This window comes from Molossus molossus, unplaced genomic scaffold (genome assembly GCF_014108415.1).
Source record: "Molossus molossus isolate mMolMol1 unplaced genomic scaffold, mMolMol1.p scaffold_m16_p_20, whole genome shotgun sequence".
NCBI lineage: Eukaryota > Metazoa > Chordata > Mammalia > Chiroptera > Molossidae > Molossus > Molossus molossus.
In genome coordinates this window covers 31306344-31324012 of record NW_023425356.1, presented here as the reverse complement: position 1 = coordinate 31324012, position 17669 = coordinate 31306344, and the positions used below count along the sequence as shown (strand labels likewise).

At 43.4% G+C, this 17669-nt stretch overlaps 1 protein-coding gene across 1 annotated transcript in view; it reads left to right on the top strand.

Moving 5' to 3' along the window:
• LEMD1 (LEM domain containing 1) overlaps window positions 1-2553 on the top strand; it is a 39323-nt gene extending 36770 nt beyond the window's left edge. Inside the window, exons 4-5 of the mRNA XM_036273306.1 lie at window positions 1457-1533; window positions 2355-2553. Of these exons, the coding sequence (XP_036129199.1) occupies window positions 1457-1533; window positions 2355-2553 (276 nt within the window). The remainder of the gene's footprint in view (window positions 1-1456; window positions 1534-2354) is intronic.
• The last annotated feature ends 15116 nt before the right edge of the window (window positions 2554-17669 follow it).

Sequence of the window (17669 nt, the reverse complement as noted above, 5' to 3'; positions counted from 1 at the left end):
ATTTTTATCCGCCACACGTGGGTGTGGGACCAGCCTCCGCCCTCCTACCAGTCTCGATGCAGCTGCTTCTTTAATTCCGTAGTTGTAGGACTTCCATTCAGCTCGATGTCAGGCGGTTTTGAATGATGGTTGTTCTATAGTTTAGTTGTAACTTTGATGTGGTTGTGGGAGGACACGATACTGCGTTTACCTACGCTGCCATCCTGACCAGAAGTCCCAGAAAATTATTTTTAGAAACTGAAGGATAGAGAGGAGTCCAGCTCCATTGTTAATACTGAGTGACCTTAGGCTAGTTACTTAAGCTTTCTGTGCCTCAAGACTCTATCTCCCAAGTGGAGCCATGATAGTGTCTACCAGATGAAGGTAGGGTGGTCTAGGAGGCCTCGCTGAGTTAATGGGTTGATGGGGCCTGGCATTCAATAAATGGTGGTTGGCAACAGTACATCTTCACATTCTTGGACATTGCAAACACTTCAGGATGATGAGGCCTGAATATTAAATAGGAAGAGACAATCAAGAAAACCCTAGATCTAGGAGGAAAAACAGCAACACGAAATGAACAATAATTATCATTGTCATAATCATTATTATTAAGTGCTTTTATTAAGTGCTCACTATCAGGAAATGTTTTAGTCATTTTGCATAGATTAAGCCACTTAATCTTTACAACTTTATTTTATAGAGAGGAAACAGAGTCTGAGAGAGCTACGCATTTTTACTTTGTTGGAAAAATAACAACATGAAAGAAATGTTTGCCCAAAGAAAACATGACTGTTCTTACTTCTACCCCTCACATAGAACATTTTCATTTTCCCGAATTATTTTCTAGTCCTTGATCATAGCCAACTTGTTCCTTTTAAATAACTTTATTCTTTGTACAAAAATGACGCGTACTCATAAAAAAACTCCAAGCAATAAAAGTACCATAAGAGAGCAAAATAGCAGGATGATATTTAAGAACAGAATGCTACCCTTGTCACTGGTGTGTTTATTGTTCATGTGTGAGTCACTGAAGTAAAATGTTACTCCATGGAAATGGAAGGTTTTTGGAAATATTGAATTAAAGGCAAATTTAAAGTTTGTATTATGAAGTATTAAACTACCTGATGTACCAAAAATTGTATGTAAGTTCTCAGATTTTACAATTTAAAAAAAAATGTTGAGTTTTTAAAAATCATCATCCAAGGATATATTTTTATCGATGAGAGAGAGAGAGAGAGAAACATTGATCATTGCCTCCCAGACAAACCCTGACTGGAGATTGAACCTGAAACCTTTTGGTGTACAGGACAATGCTCCAACCAACTGAGCCACCCAGCCAGCATATGATTTTCTTCCAGAACAAAAAATAGGGTCCTTTATACAAGATATTAGAAACAGGACTCTTCTTGATAATTTGATAATATTATCTTCTCCATAAATAAATTCTTTTTGATATTTTCTTTCTGTTCATTAGAGACCCAAGGCTTTCACCACTCAACCAAAAATGCAAGCTACCTACTGTCAGGATGATGAGCAGAATCAGAAAATAAGGTAATACTTTTCTTAGCATATGAGGAGACATGACTGATGTATATAACTTTTGAAAAGAATTGTTATTCACATTTTTGTGAATGGTATGAGTCTGAAAAAGAATCTGTTGAGAAAGAAGTAAGACTCATAATATCTCATTTCAAAGCTAAAGGGACCTTACATGATTTCTAGTTTACTGCTTGTGTTTAGAGGCCAGAGAGGTCGAGGGGATGCCGAAAGTCACAGTGCACTGAGACCAGAACCCAAGGTTCTCGATTTGTAGACATTCTTTCTGTCCTAGAACATGGGGAAAGAAAAAGAAGAAGAAGAAGAAAAAAAGAGCAGGTAGTTGAAATAAAAGCTCAAGACTGGCCACCTTATTAGTCAAAGTAAAGCTTTCTGAATAAACTTCAGCCATTTTCCAGGGTTAAACTAGTGGAAACACAAGACTCTCTCTAAAAGACTTCAGAAAGTATCCTCTTGCTTTTTTAAATGCAAAATAAGCATATTTCAAAAGCACTACCCATCTCCACCCTGGGAGGCTGTGTGAGAAAGAAAGTCAGGGCCTTTCGGCTCTTACAGATCCGCTGAGTCAGGCCAGGCCAGCATTACTAGACATGACACATGTGGGTGACAATGATAAAGAAATGCTTGGTGGGACTTTTGAGATGTCACATCCTCGTGATAGCTTGTTAGCATCACTTGTTGAAATTAGCATAGGTTTTCAATGGTAGAGGCCTGCTTCCTGAAGCCCCACTAGGGTTGCTCCAAGGCCACACACATTCAGGGGGTACTCAGTTCGTCACTGTGCACATCCCTAAGAGCCACTAATATTTCCACAGGTGGGCCTCAGGAGCACCCTACACCAGATTCAAAGAATGGAACAACACCAAAAAGAAAGACGACTGCACAATAAACTGGAGTGATGAGAGCAGGAACCTAGAAGGTTTTCCAGTGGCCTTGAAGCTTGCTGTGTTTGGCATCATCATCATTGTGATATTTGTCTACATAACTGTGGAAAGGAAGCCGTTCTTTGGTTAAGTGCTTTAGGAGCAGAGCAATGACTGCTTCACACCCTCCTGCTTCGAGAAGGAACAGGGCTGCCATGAAGGGGGAAGGCCAGCCCCAGAGCCGGCAGTCTTCCCCTGCACTGTTGACTCACGGTTCTGTACCTGGGCTCAGGCAGGTGTAAGGAACAAGGAGGAGAACCAAGGCACTTGTGTCAAAGAGCTAGATCATAGGGAGTTCCACAAGGTGTGCTGGCCATCATTAAAGGTGCTTCTACATCGACATGCATGTCAAAATAGGAAACTGGGCAGCATTTTTCTTTTTAATGATGGTATCAGCCATCAGTTGCATGGTATTCACTCTATTTACTCTTCAGATCATATAGTCAACTATGGGAAAGGCTATAACATAATTAACAAAAAAGAGTGTATCTGATTTGGCAAACACAAGGACATATCCAACATCATCCAAAAACAATGTAGAAAATCACAGCATTTTCTCCATTGAAACTTAACAAGGTTTGAACAAATCAAGGCCTGATGAGGGAATGATCATGGCCTCTGGGACCAGACAAAGCTGGGTAGGCACCTGGCTCCTCTCTATATGGGCTCTGTGACCTTAGAGGAGTCCGTTGTCTTCTCTGAGCTTCTGAAACTAGAGATAGAATAGACCTCTTAGGGTAATGAAGAATTTGAAGAAATAATGCATATAAAAGTACTTAATGTGACCCATACCTAACTGGTAGTAAGTCTCCAGTATAAGTCTGATAAATGCTTAAGTAATGTTACACTTTGGCACAGTATTTTTACTTCTGGGAGGAAGTAATCCTAGATAAAGAGAAATCTTAAGTACAAAGAATTTGCATGGTAGTCAAAATGTAGAACAAATCCAATGATCAAACAACAGGAGAATAGTTTAATAAATTGAAGTAAAGCCTCTTGATAGATAATTATGCAATGATTAAAAATATTGACAATGAATTGATCATTACAGATATACTTAATTAAAAATTTTTATAACAGCTTCAGTGGGATATAATTTACATGCCATACAATTCACCTATTTAATGTGTATAACTCAATAATCTTTAGTCTGTTCATAGAGTTGTGCAATCATCACCAAAATCTATTTTAGAATATTTTTATCACCCACAAAATGCTTTTTAAAAAGTGATAACAGTAAAACAACACACATGTGTTACTACTGTATTATCACTACTGTTCAAACAACACGGGAAGGAAATATGTCAAAATGTAATCAGTATTTCAGTGATGGGACTCTGATTTTCTTTTCCTTATTTCTACTGTTCTATATTTATTAAGATTTCTATAAGTGGGGTGTGTTAATATGCTAATGAGAGAAAATAAATTTTAATTTTTAGAAATTGTATACTGTATTACAGGTTGGCTGCAAGGAACATAAAACTCCAATAAGGCCAGCTTAAACAAATAAGGATTTATTTTTATCTCATAAAAAAAAGATTTGGAGCTTAAGACATATAATATTGTTAAACATAACTAAATGTAATATTATTCTGATTCCAATAAACCAACTGTGGAAAAAAATGATTAAGAAAATTAGAAACTGACTGAGTAATTGGTGATATTAAGGGATACTTGAACTTACTGAGCAACAGCACCTATTCTGTGACCGTGAGGTAAAAAGCATGAGAGAAAGGCTCAGAGAATCACAGAGACAATGGTCTGCTATCTTTGAACAGCTAAAGTTAGCTCTGCAGCTCCAGCCATTGCATTAACATTTAAGGCAGGAGTTAAGGACTGACCTTATCCCATTGTCAGTTCTGTGTTACATATGTCACGCAGAACAGTAAGGAGGATTCGAAGAGTGAGGATTTGAACTTTAGTAGCCTCTATATTAGACAGACAAGAAAGAAGGGGATCAGGTATAAGACCAGGAGTAAGCAACCTGCAGTGAGAGTCACATGTTCTAAAAAAAAAGGACACTTGTGCAACTGTAATTGGAAAAAAAAATAACAATAATAATAAAAATTTTAAAGGACACTTCTGTTCTTAATAAGATCAAGCATTATAAAATAAATAAATAAACCACACCTAGAAAAGCATCGTTTTTACTTTGAATTTTTACCAATCAGTTCTTTTCCTTTTTTAATGAATGTTTCACTTTTTTTTTTTTTAATCCTCATTGAGGGCATGCTTTTATTGATTTTTTTTTCTTTTCTTTTCTTTTTTTCTTTAGAGAGAGAGAAACATCAATGTGAGACATTGATTGATTGCCTCCCATATGTGCCCCAACCAGGGATCACACCCACAACCTGGGTATGTGCCCTGACCAGGAATTGAACCTGAGACCTTTCAGTGTATAGGACAATGCTCCAACCAAATGAGCTACACAGACCAAGGTGCCAATTAGTTCTTTTTTAAATTAAAAAAATTTTTTTAAATTTTTAATTACAGTTGACACACAATATTATATTAGTTTCAGATATACACCCCAGTGATTAGACATTATATAACTTATTAAGTGATTATACTGATAAATTTCATATCCATCTGACACCGTGCATAGTTATTAGAATATTACTGACTATATTCCCTATGCTGTACTTTACATCCCCATGACTATTCTGTAATAAGCAATTTGTACTTTTTAATTTCTTCGCCTTTTTTACCCATCCTCCCACCCTCCTCCCATCTGACAACCATCAAAATGTTCTCTGTATCTATGAGTCTGTTTCTGTTCTGCTTGTTTATTTTGTTTTTTAGATTCACTTTTTCGGTAAATATGTATTTTTTTATTTAATTAATTAATTTATTTTTGTTACAGATGTTTCTCCTTTTCCCCCAACTGATACCCCTACCCCCTCCCTCCCTGCCCTGTCCCCAGCTTTGTTGTCCATGTCCATTGTTCATGCATACATGAATATAAGTTCTGTGGTTTATCTGTCCCCCCACCCCCTCTTCTGGGGATTGTCAGTCTGTACCCCACTTCCAGATCTCTGGGACTACCCCATTCCTCAGACTGTTATGTTCATTATATTCCACAAATAAGTGAGATCATGTGATATTTGTCTTTCTCTGCTTGGCTTGTTTTGCTTAGGATAATACTTTCCAGGTTCCTCCATGTAGTCTTAAAGGATAAGAGATCTTTCTTTCTTACAGCTGTATAGTACTCCATTGTGTATATGTACCACAGCTTTTTTTATCTATTTGTCTACTGATGGATATTTGGGCTGTATTTATTGCCATTTTATTGTTCATATTTTTAACCTTTTTATCTTTTTCTTCTTAAAGAAGACCCTTCAACATTTCATGTAATACTGGTTTGGTGGTGATGAGCTCCTTTAGCTTTTTCTTGTCTGAGAAGTTCTTTATCTGTCCTTTGATTCTAAATGATAGCTCTGTTGGGTAGAGTAATCTGGGCTGTAGGTCTTTGCTTTTTATCATTTTTAATATTTGTTTCCAATCCCTTCTGGCCTTCAAGGTTTTTGTTGAGAAACCAGCTCAAAGTCCTATGGGAGCTCCCTTGTAGATAACTAGCTGCTTTTCTCTTGCTGCTTTTAGATTCTCTCTTGGACTTTAACCTTTGACATTTTAATTATGATGTGTCTTGGTGTGGACCTCTTTATCTTGTTTGGGACTCTGAACTTCCTGGACTTGTATGTCTATTTCCTTTGCCAAGTTAGGAAAGTTTTCTGCCATTATTTTTTCTAATAGGTTTTTAATTTCTTGCTCTCTCTCTCCTCACCTTCCAGCACCTCCATGATGCAAACGTTGGTATGCTTGAAGTTGTCCCAGAGGCTCCTTTGGGACTATCCTCAATTTTTTTTTTAAATTATTTTTTCTTTTGCTTTTCTGATTGGGTATATTTTGCTTTCTTATACTCCAAATCACTGATTTGATTCTCAGCTTCAACTACTCTACTATTGATTTCCTATAAATTTTTCTTCATTTCAATTAGTGTATTCTTAATTTCTGACTGGTCCTTTTTTATGCTGTAGAGGTTCTCACTGAGTTCATTGAGCATCCTTATAACCAGTGTTTTGAACTCTGTATCTAGTATATTGCTTGTCTCCATTTTATTTAGTTCTTTTTCTAGAGTTCTCTTTTTTCATTTGGGACATGTTTATTTGTTTCCTCATTTGTTTCCCAGGCTTGGTAAAGTGGCCTAATGTTGTAGATGTTCTATAGGGTCCAGTGGTACAGCCTCCCTGATCACCCAAGCTGGGCACTCGAGGTGTGCCCCCACCCAATGTGGGCTTTGTACATCCTCTTCTTGTAGTTGAGCCTTGTTTGTTGTTGGCATGTCAATGGGAGGGATTTACCTACCCCCAGCTGATCAGCTATAAGAACTGACTGCAACCACCTACCACCCACCTCCAGCCCACTGTGAAGGATCAGTTGTGTAGGGGCACACCTCACAGAGTAGGACTTGCTTCAGCAGGGCTTTGGTACCCCCTGAGTCAATCCCTTGAGTGTGTCACTTGTGGAGGTGGTTGGGTGGCGGTGCTTCAGTGTGGTTTAAAACTGTCCACTGGGGTTGCAATGGCTCTGGGGCCTCCCAGAAGGTGCAGGCCGAGGTCAGCTGCCACCTATGTTCTACCTGGGGTCACCCAGTATGAGCTACCAAGTGATCTGCAGATGGCTGCTACTTATAATGGGCTTGGAGGTGTCCAGGTGAGACCAAACTGCAAACCAAGGCCGGCTGCTGCTAGTGCTGGGCCTGGGACCATGTAGTGACAGGTCCAGGGCTCGCTGAGGCCAGATGCTGCTTGTTTGAGAGATTTTAGGAAATCCTGAAGCATGAGCTAAGACAGGCCATTTTATGGAAAGCCACTGGAAACAGCTTGGGTGCCCTCCCAAGTTGTGTGGGTCATGGAATCACCAGAGTGGGGCAAACGGTGTGAGCCAGGTTGATGGAGTCTCTGCTGTGGCATCCACCTGCCAGCTCTGTGGCGGGGGTGTGTGGGGGCTCATCAAAGAAACAAAGGCCTCTACCAGCACCTGTGTCTGGGAGAAAGCTGCCTCTCTGAGCTCTTGCCCTGATGCCAGGGAGTTCCCATCCCCCCTACTCCCCCAAACCCCCCATATGTCTCTAGGGCCCTTCAAGCTGCTGCCCTAATGCTGGAGCTCAGAGAAAGTGAGCCCGAGTAAGTCGTGTGCAGGCCCTTTAAGAGGTTCTGCCTTCCATCTCCCTCAGCCTCAATCCGCAATAGTTTTGTGGTTATATTTTTTAATCCTTGCTAGTTTTTACAGCTAAAAGTTATAGGGACTTCTCTTCCTGGAACTGGAACCCTGGGCTTGAGGGGCTGGTTGTAGGGCTGGGACCCCGTGCTCCTCAGGGTGACCTCTGCAGCCAAGATATTCCTCCTAATTTTTATCCACTACATGTGGGTGTGGGAACACCTGTTCTGTTCTCTGCCCCCCCTACCAATCTCGATGTGGCTTCTTCTTTAATCCCCTAGTTATAGGACTTCCATTCAGCCAGATTTCAGGTGGTTTTGGATGATGGTTGCTCTGTACTTTAGTTATAATTTTGAAGTTATGGGAGGAGGCGAGTATCGTTGTTACCTATGTTGCCAGAAGTTTCCTATTAGTTCTTATAGGTCAGAATCCTGTAATCGGTTTAAAGAGACTACATAGACATCTAGTTAGTACCTTACTACTCAAGGTGTGGGTCCCCAACCAGTAGTATTAGCATCTCAGATCGCACCCTGACTGGAATCTGCATTTTAACAGGATCCCTGTGCATATTAAATTTTGAGAAGCACTGCTGTGGTCCATCCCCATCAGATGTTTATGTAAGAGGAGTCCTAGCTCAAGCCTATGCCATGTGGACCCTAAGAGTCAAGCCAGAGGACCAATGGGGTAGATCAATTAAGAGTGAATGCTCTAGATTAGGGACTGGTTCCCCCTTTGGGGAAAACTTGTCTTAAACGAAGAGACTCGGGAACCGTTTCACTATTCATTCCTCCAAAAAGTCACTTAGCATCTCCTGTGTACTCTCACTAGAATGACAAAGTCAGTATAAGATACAGTCCCTGCTCTCAAGGAACATCCAGTGTGGCAGGGGAGGTGGAGAAGTCAGCAGACATTACATCGTTAACGATTGATGGTAGGACAGGGTGCCCCGGGAGCACGACTTTCTTGGACGTTGGGGGTAGACGTGGGTAGCTTCCTGCAGGAAGTGGTGCCATAGCTTAATGCAGCAGGATGGGTAGGATTCAGAAAGATGGGTGGAGCTAAAGGAACGGTCTCCAGGCTGAGATAATAGTACGCACACAGGCTAATGTGAAAGAGAGCAGGCAAGTGTGGGAACCACAAGGAAAACCAAAGGGGGTGGTGAGAGATGAGGCTGGAGAAGAAGGTGGGGTTCAGATCATGTCATAGATGATTTGGGGGATCATATTAAGGAGTTTAAACTTTATGCCTGAGGCCAATGCATGAGAAAAGGAACTCTTCTAAAAACTAACAATCCCTGCCTCTCTGGCTAGAGTCCGCATGGGCAAGTTTTCGTGTCAGTTTCCACATTCGTTTCCCCTGCTTCCCTGGCTCCCCTTGAGAACTGGGAGAGAGGGCTTCTAAAGCGTCAAAAAACCAAAGGAGCTGTTTGCGGAAACCCCCGAGGGACACTGGGAGCCGTGTCCGTGTGTTGGGCGCTGCCAGTAGCAACAGTGGGCAGCCCAGCATTTGTAGGAGGCCACCCACTTTGACACGCACTTCAACCGTGTGCCCTTGACAAGGACAGCAGATGTGGCAATGCTGAGACACTACCAGGTGAGGTGGCTGAGACAATTGGGTTGGTGAGCAGACATGGGCACCTTTATGGGACTCCCAGGTAGAGAAGGAGGACCTGCTAACTGATGGGTGCAAATAGGGTAGGGGGTGAAGGGGAAGACTTAAAACCCTTTTATGTAGAGAACTCTAAAAATGCACTGGCCCTGTTTTGTGAATACGTGTGATGTGACCCAGGTATTTCATGACCTTCTCTTCAAGGCTCACCTTCCCTGGTAACCTGGGGAAAGTGAATATGGGGAGGAGGGTTGACTTGTCCCAGGGCCACTGTCCTTCATTAATATGAAATTGATGCCACCAAGCTGACTCCAGCAGAGGGCTGATACAGGGAGGGCCCCTTCTCCCATTGCTGCCTTCTCCCTAAATTCTCCACAATTTAATAACACAAAGGGCGTATGTACCAGGCTTTTCTGACATTTGAGATATACTAAACTGGGGGGAGGAAAGAACTGGGTCTATCTCAGTGACTTTCCCAACAGTCATCTGTCCACCCTTATCCCACTGTCCACTACACTACACAGATTGAGCAGAAACCATGACATTGACTTTTTTTTTTTACCTTGGGCCAAATCAAGTTCCCAGGCAGGGCCCTCAGCCCCACCAGGCTTGGTAATAGGAAGGGAATTGGTATAGAGATTTATTCTTCTCTCGTCGAGAGCAAACTCCCGGCCATCTGGGTGTTTTATTTTTCCGGTTCTAACTACTCATCTGCCTCCTGTACAAATGTTGGACCGGGTCCTGGGTTGGGGACTGCATCTTCATGCCGTCTTTGGATCTCTTCTCAAAGTGAAGTCTTCACTTCAAGTAGAACGAGCCACTTCCTTTTCAAGTCATTTACAACCCAGACATTGGAAACCGCACAACCAGTACCCCAGATTTTGCCTCCTATGTATTCTCATGAGAAGTTCCTAAAATGAGCAAACTGCTGTCGAAAGGCATTTCCGATCAATCTCATATGCACTGTTAATCCTTTTAACAGGCTGTCCTTCCCAGGGCTGGGTCGTGCTCATTTCTGTAAATGTCACTATTTCCCGCAGGCTAAGTCCTGCTGCCCAGAAAGGGTGTTCTCCCTCTGATTGCCAGCCAGTTCAGTGGAGTGCTGGCTGGAGGAACAGAATTCAGCTAGTCGCATGTCACACGGGGGCGGTGGATTTCAGGGGCGTGTGTTCTACATACGGGGCAATGAGGCCTATTCCATCACATACGTGCTGTTTAAATCTCTACCCAGCCAACATTCAGGCTGGCAGATGGGAGGAATTCTTAAAGGCTCTATTTCTGATTTTTGACATTCAAAGAAACACTGTGCTACCACCTCTTAAAAATAATTAAGTACCAAGTTATTTTCATTGCCACAGTGATAAATAAAGAGGTGTTAGACCACATTATTCATATCTATAGTAGTTGATGATAATTCTCACATGCAAAAAAAAAAAAAAAAAGCAGTATTGATGTTTGGAAGTTTGTCTTTTCTTGCTTTTTTCCCTTCCTTCTCTCCCCAAACCCCACCCCCACCACCCAGCCAAGAAAAGTCTTGTTGATTAGAGTAACGTGAGGGGGCTGATCTTTGAAGCAAAATAAACCTTTCTTCTTTTTCTGAAGCAAGAAATATCTCAAGACTAAAATAAGAAAGTGCCTAACCAACTTAGCGTGTGATTCTGAGGGAGATTCCCCATAGAAACTTGGATGGCAGGAAACAAAAGGGAAGCTAATGAGTATATCAAGCCACTCCAGTTTTTAACAAAAGGCTTGCTCAGAAAGAAATGAACCTGTTAAGAAGTTCTGCAAAGACAGGTGTGACTGTCACCCAGGACTTCCTTGCCACCCTGGTGCACAGCCTGGTCATACTTCTTCTCCATTCACTTTGGCAAAGCAGGTGCGTGAAGAGCAGAGAAACACCACGCAGAGGTGTCACAGCTAAGCTCTAATCAGCTGGCTCCTGCATTCACAGGACCACAGTCACTGAAAAATGAGATCCTGCAAATGTTCTCACCTGCGGGTGTAACCTAAACGCAATGCAGCCAATGAGTGAGTCTCTGGTGGACCAGAAAGGGCTGTTGGAGGTACACTGCAGACATGAATGAGGACGGCTGTCTTCACTTCCTGGCAACAATGTGACAACTTCCGTTTCTAGAGAGTTGTTAGAAGCCTCTTTGGGTTGCAAGGATTAGCTAACAAGCTAACAATATAGGAGGGGACAGGATGAATTTGCCTTTTTTTTTTTTTTGGCCCTTTGGAGGAGAAGGGTTATTGACATCCATTTCTGACTAAAGGGCAGTTCTTTCTTCTTTCACAAGACTGATGTTGGGCAACACATCACATGGGCAACTGGAGAAGGGCACGTTCGAAGCCTGCATGAGTAAGGATTGCTCTGCTGCTGCGAAGAGCACATCTTCCCTACTGGAAGTTGAAACCTAGTCTAAGAACAGGGCAAGGAGCCCTGGCCGGTTTGGCTCAGCGGTTAGAGCGTCGGCCTGCGGTCCTGAGAGACCTGGGTTCGGTTCCCGCTAAGGGCGCGTACCTCGGTTGCAGTTTGTCCCCAGCCCTGGTCGGTTGTGCGGGTGGCAGCCACTCGATGTGTTCCTTTCACATCGATGTTTCTCTCTCTCTCCCTCCCACTCTACCTGAACAAAAAATGGAAAAATGTCCTCGGGTGAGGATAAAAAAACAAAACAAAAACAGGGCAAGGAGAGGGAAAGTGCCCTGAGCAGGGAATCAGGGGGTCGAGGCTGCAATCCCAAGTCTGCCCTGGCTGCTTGGGGGAATGGAGGGCTTTCCTGGGGCCTCAGTTTGCTCATCTATCAAATGAGCACCAGAGTTCTGAGTCAGACCTAAGCAATGATGAACCTTGAAGACATTATGCTCAGTGAAGTAAGCCAGTCACAAAGGGCGAACACTGTGTGATTCCACTTATGCGGGAGACCAAGCGTAGTCAAGTCATAGAGACAGAAAGTGGAATGGTGGTAGCCAGGGGCTGCAGGGAGGGGGCTGGAGAGCTGTTGTCTAATTGGTGTAGGGATTCCGTTTTGGAGGATGAAAGAGGTTCTGGAGATGGTTGGTGGGGAGGGTTGCACGGCAGGGTGGGTATGTGCTTAGCATCACTGAATTGTGCAGTGAGAATGTGGATTTTGTCATGTATGATTTACTGTAACTGAAAAAAGAAAAAAAGAAATAAAGCAATTTCCTACAGCGTTAGTTCACAATACCAGGGGTCGCAACAGCCACTGGGGCCAGGCAAGCTGTGTAAGTGAATGTGTGAGCCCAGTGACTTGCAGAATGGCATGACCCCAGAGGGGCAGCAGCTCCCCAGCCCAGCCAAGACATGCCATGCAGGAATGTTGGTAGGTTTTTCAAGCAGAGTGAAAATTCTGGATCTTTAAGTGACATTTCTGAATTCTTCACATTGGCAACTAATTCAAATTAAAAACAACGACAACCTGTAACAAAAAATTAATTTTAAAAATTAAAATAAATAAATAAATAAATAAAAACAACAACAACTGTGGGTCAAAGTACAGCTACAATTTAGATTCTCCCTCTGTGCAGACAGCCGATTTGTATCATCTAGTTCCCTTTCCTTCTTCCTTTGTCAGAATCACACCCCACACCTCTCCCTTGACAACAGATGTAGCCAAAACAAGCTGTACCTGGACAAGCCCCCCGACTTTCCACACTGTGTGCCCATGGGAACCCAACCAGAACATGCCAGAACAGGCAGGGTACCTGCACTCCACTGGAACAGGTACCCGCACCGACGTTGCGGTGGTACCCGCAGAGCCCATCAGAGATGTGTGGGTCCTACTGTGCATTGTCCAGCCCCAAACCCCACCACTTCTTATCACTGTTTTATCTTAATGGCAACCTAGCGAAATAGTCCTTAACTCTCCATTGCACTTGATTCCATCCTTCTATCTCTTTTTTTTTTATCCTCACCCAAGAACATTTTGCATTTATCTTCAGATAGAGCGGGAGGGAGAGAGGGAGGAAGAGAGAGAAACATCAATGTGAGAGAGACATATCAACTGGTTGCCACCCACATGACCCCAACCAGGGCCGGGAACAGACTGCCACCGAGGTACGTGCCCTTAGCGGGAACCGAACCCTGGTCTCTGTGGTCCATGGGCCGACGCTCTAACCGCTGAGCCAAACCGGCCAGGGCGATGCCATTCCTCTCTTGATTTCTGTCTTAAAACCAATCATTTTCCTCACTGATGTCCATTCTCATGACCATACTCAGAAGTCAGGCGATACTATGCATCTTTCTCGATTTTTGACAAATGTGGAAAGTACATCCCAGTACTCGAGATCTTGGGGTACAGGGACTTTATTTTATCAGTATTAACAGCCATGCAGATTCCAGAGGTCGCCTACGCTGTATTTCCCTTATTAGCCCAATACCGCAACTTGGCAAAAGAACAATAGCTTTCTGCATTTGCTAGCAGCTCTACTTAAAGGTGGGATGGTGCTCGCAAAAGTAGGCCATGTGGGGAGGTATAGGGAACATATCACTAATCACCTGCCAGGCTGCTGCTTGCTTAGACCAGATCTGGTTGCAAAAAAAGGAGATATTTGGGCATTTCCTTAGGGTAGGCTTTCTACAATTAATTCTCAGTGACAGCCCAGATGTCTCCTGATTGTGAGAAGCCATCAGAAGCTTCTTTTTGATGTAATATGCTCTCCCCAAGTGGGGAAGCAGAAGTATGGCTGAGAGGAACAGATCCGCTCGCTCAGCAAACCCGGGTGGTGATGGGAAGGTCGTGGCCCTGTATTCAGTGGTTTTTCTGTCTACTCCTGCCGTCCAGCATGGCCTTCTGCCCAGTGATGTTGCATTCAGCAGGCAATTTTTCCCAGATAACTACAGTTTGCCATTTTGAGAGCATGGCAATTTCCCTCCTAACTATGTATCATTATGCGGCCATTTATGGAGGGCCTACTATGTGCCAGGCCCTGGGCTAGGAGCCGGGATATGATGAAGTTCATGATCTAATGGAGGAAGCAGAGGCATAAACAGAATAAGTGAATACTGTTTTGGTGCTCTGCCCTGGCCCAGTGTAGGTACCCCTGCTGTGTGGGTTGACTGCTAACAGTTATGGGTTCCCTTCCCCTAAGAGTTGCCCTCATCTGATGGGGGCTCCTTCTCCTGGTCGATTATACCCACCCTGGACCACCACAGCCAAAGACTGATATGGAAAAACAAAAGGTGGGGAGGGGACAACTCTGCAATATTATTTATGTTTCTGGGGACCCCACCCTCCCACCCATTCACCATGAATCAGGTCAGGGCTACAGTTCGATGTGGCTCTTTCCCTTATTTGCTCCAGAGCCTTACAGGTCTTTCTGAAGAGCCCTTCTGTGATAGGACACACATCCCAAGTGCCTACCGCAGGCACACAATTTTAATAAGGATGAAAAATAAAATATAGTGTCCTGGCCTGTGTGGCTCAGTTGGTTGGAGCATCATCTCAAACACCAAGAGATGGCAGGTTCAATTCCTGGTCAGGGCACATACCCAGGTTTTGGGTTCTAGCTCCAGTCGGGCACGTGCGGAGGCAACCAATCAATGTTTCTCTCTCATATCAATGTTTTTCTCTCTCTCCTCCCCCCTTCCTCTCTCTCTCAAATCAATAAAAATAAATATTAAACAAAAAATAAAGCATAAGCATAAGTAAAGAGGCTCAAAATGAAGACATAAACATCTGCTACATAAGTGAAGTCAATACATTTTCTTTCTGGGTGGCTGAGGCTTCTGGGTAAATGATTTTGAAATTAAAATAGGTGTTAATAATATGCATGTGGATACTGGAAGGGGGAAAGGGAGTATGACTTTTAACTTTCAGTCTATGGTAATATGAGGACTAAACCTCAGAAGATTAACGTTCTGCTTTTCTTTCCCACAATCCCCGTGATGGGCAGAGTGTCTTAATATATGAGTTTTGCAATCACTCTCCTGTCATTCTCCTTTGATGTCTTTCTTGTCTCTTTCCTGAAGTGACACAGATTCTCCCGGCCTGTTTTGGGACCCAGTCCTCCCTTGCTCTTGGAAGGCTGGACAGAAGCCAGAGAAGAGAGAGAGAGGTTGCTTAATCAGCTGTCTTTACTGTTCGGGCCACCAGGCAGGGGTGGGCGGAGAGCTGGTTCCTCTGAAATCAAACTCCACAAACTGCTGCACTGGTACCTTTTGTTCACACAACAATTAAACTGGTTAAACAACTGCCTGACCCCAGGCTTGCTGGCATGGAGCCTGGTTTGGTATTCTTATCTAACAGGAGCCTACAACGCAAGAGTCTTTGCTGGGCTGCCATCAGGCATAGTATGGGAGGGAGCATTTTTCTTTTTTATCTTAAAGGCCCAGCAGCCTCTGGGCAAATCTGTTCTGGCCAAAGCTAAGTGGAGATGTGAGCATCGTCTCTGGGTCCTTTAGGATGTAGCTTTGGATTGAAGACTCAGAATCAAAGTGCCCTAATCCAGTGGACCTGAACCTGGCTGCCATCTGACCCAGGCTATAGCTGAGACCAGTTACACCAGAATCTCTGAGATACAGACACAGGCGTCATTGCTGCCAAGGATGGAAATGAATTGGGTGAAGACCACCGTAGAGAAGGTCAGAAGATTTCAGAGAAGAGGACAGAGTGTGAAGTTAAGATTCATCTTCACTAGAGAACCAGGTCAAGAATTAGCCAGGCTCCAGTGATGTAGCAGAATCTTCTACGTATGTGTCTTTAGACCCATGGGCTCAGGTTCTGGTGCTGCCACCTACTACCTCTGTGATCTTGGGGAAGTAACTCAGGGGTTCTATTTTCTCATATACAAAATTAAGTTAAAATATCTCCCTGCATGGGTTTTGTGTAGCAGATAATATGTTCCTTGTACATAGTAGGTGTTCAACAAATAGTAATTAATGCAGTGTTATGCAAAATGCCGAGATCCAAGCAAATCTCAGCATATTGCTTGCTGATACAAAGAAATAACCCAGAGGACTGGACGTGAAAGACATGAGTTTATTAGGACTTAAGTGTGCACGGGTGTGTCAGCCGGTGAAGTGTACTACAACACAGGATTTCCCAGTCGAGGGCTATAGAGAATACAAAAAAACAAAGAAAACAGGGCATGCAGGGGAGGGGGAGGTGCTCCCCAGCAAGTTGTGTGAGATCAGAACACCAGCTGTTTCTCTGCAGTTGTTTACAGTCCGGGCCCACATCTAGAAGCCGTTTTCTCTTTGTCAGTTTCTTGACCAAGGAGCTGGCCAGGCTCTCACAGTCTCACAGTCCACGTACAGATGCCTTCATCATATTCCCGCAGGGTGGGAGGGGTTTGGAGCTTGGGAAGCTCCTATTCTCACATACCACACGCAGGCAGTTCATAACTGAGATTATTGAGACACTTTGGTCGGTTTTCTTCCTACACTTGTAAGCCGTCCCCATTTAAATTAGATAGGATGGCGGCTGGTGTGGCTCAGTGGATGAGCGTCGACCCATGCACCAAGAAAGCATTTTTTTTTTTTTTATCCTCACCCGAGGATATTTTTCCATTTTTTGTACAGATAGAGTGGGAGGGAGAGAGAGAGAGAGAAACATCGACGTGAAGGGACACATCGAGTGGCTGCCACCCGCACGACCAACCAGGGCCGGGGACAAACTGCAACCGAAGTACCTGCCCTTAGCGGGAACCGAACCCGGGTCTCTCCGGACTGCAGGCCGACCCTTTAACCGCTGAGCCAAACTGGCCAGGGCCAAGAAGGCATTTTTACACCCAGCTGGTGTGGCTCAGCAATTGAGTGTCGACCCATGCACCAACAGGTGCCGGTTCGATTCCCAGTCAGGACACATGCCCAAGTTGTGAGCCCAATCCCCAGTGGGGGGCATGCAGGAGGCATCCAGCTGATGTTCTCTCTCATCAATATTTCCATCTCTCTCTCCCTCTCCCTTCCTCTCTCTGTAAAATCAATAAAGAAAAAAATTTTTTAATAAATAAATTGGATAGGAGGATTAGAAAAAATTTAAACTGTTAAAGTTGCTACGCCAGATGATTTCTTTGAATGCTCTATACTTGTTCACATTATTTTCAAATCAAAGTAGTTATACAAGTATTTTCACATGTTCATAGGCAATTATGCTTTTGTGGCATAGCTTGTATGTCTCAATACAACTATTTCATTTGCATAGTTCACATTTAAGTCACAGAAAAATAAACATGTGCAGGCTACAGAAATTGTGGTTGAACTTTTCCTTGCTTTCTGCTCCTGGTTATACCCTCTTTTAGTCAATCACATACTTACCAAAGATGTTTCCATAAATTCCACTCAAAGGATAAATATATAAATACCCCTGGCTAAGTTTGTTGTGAAATCTTTAACCAAAATTTAGTTTAACCATGGGTGTC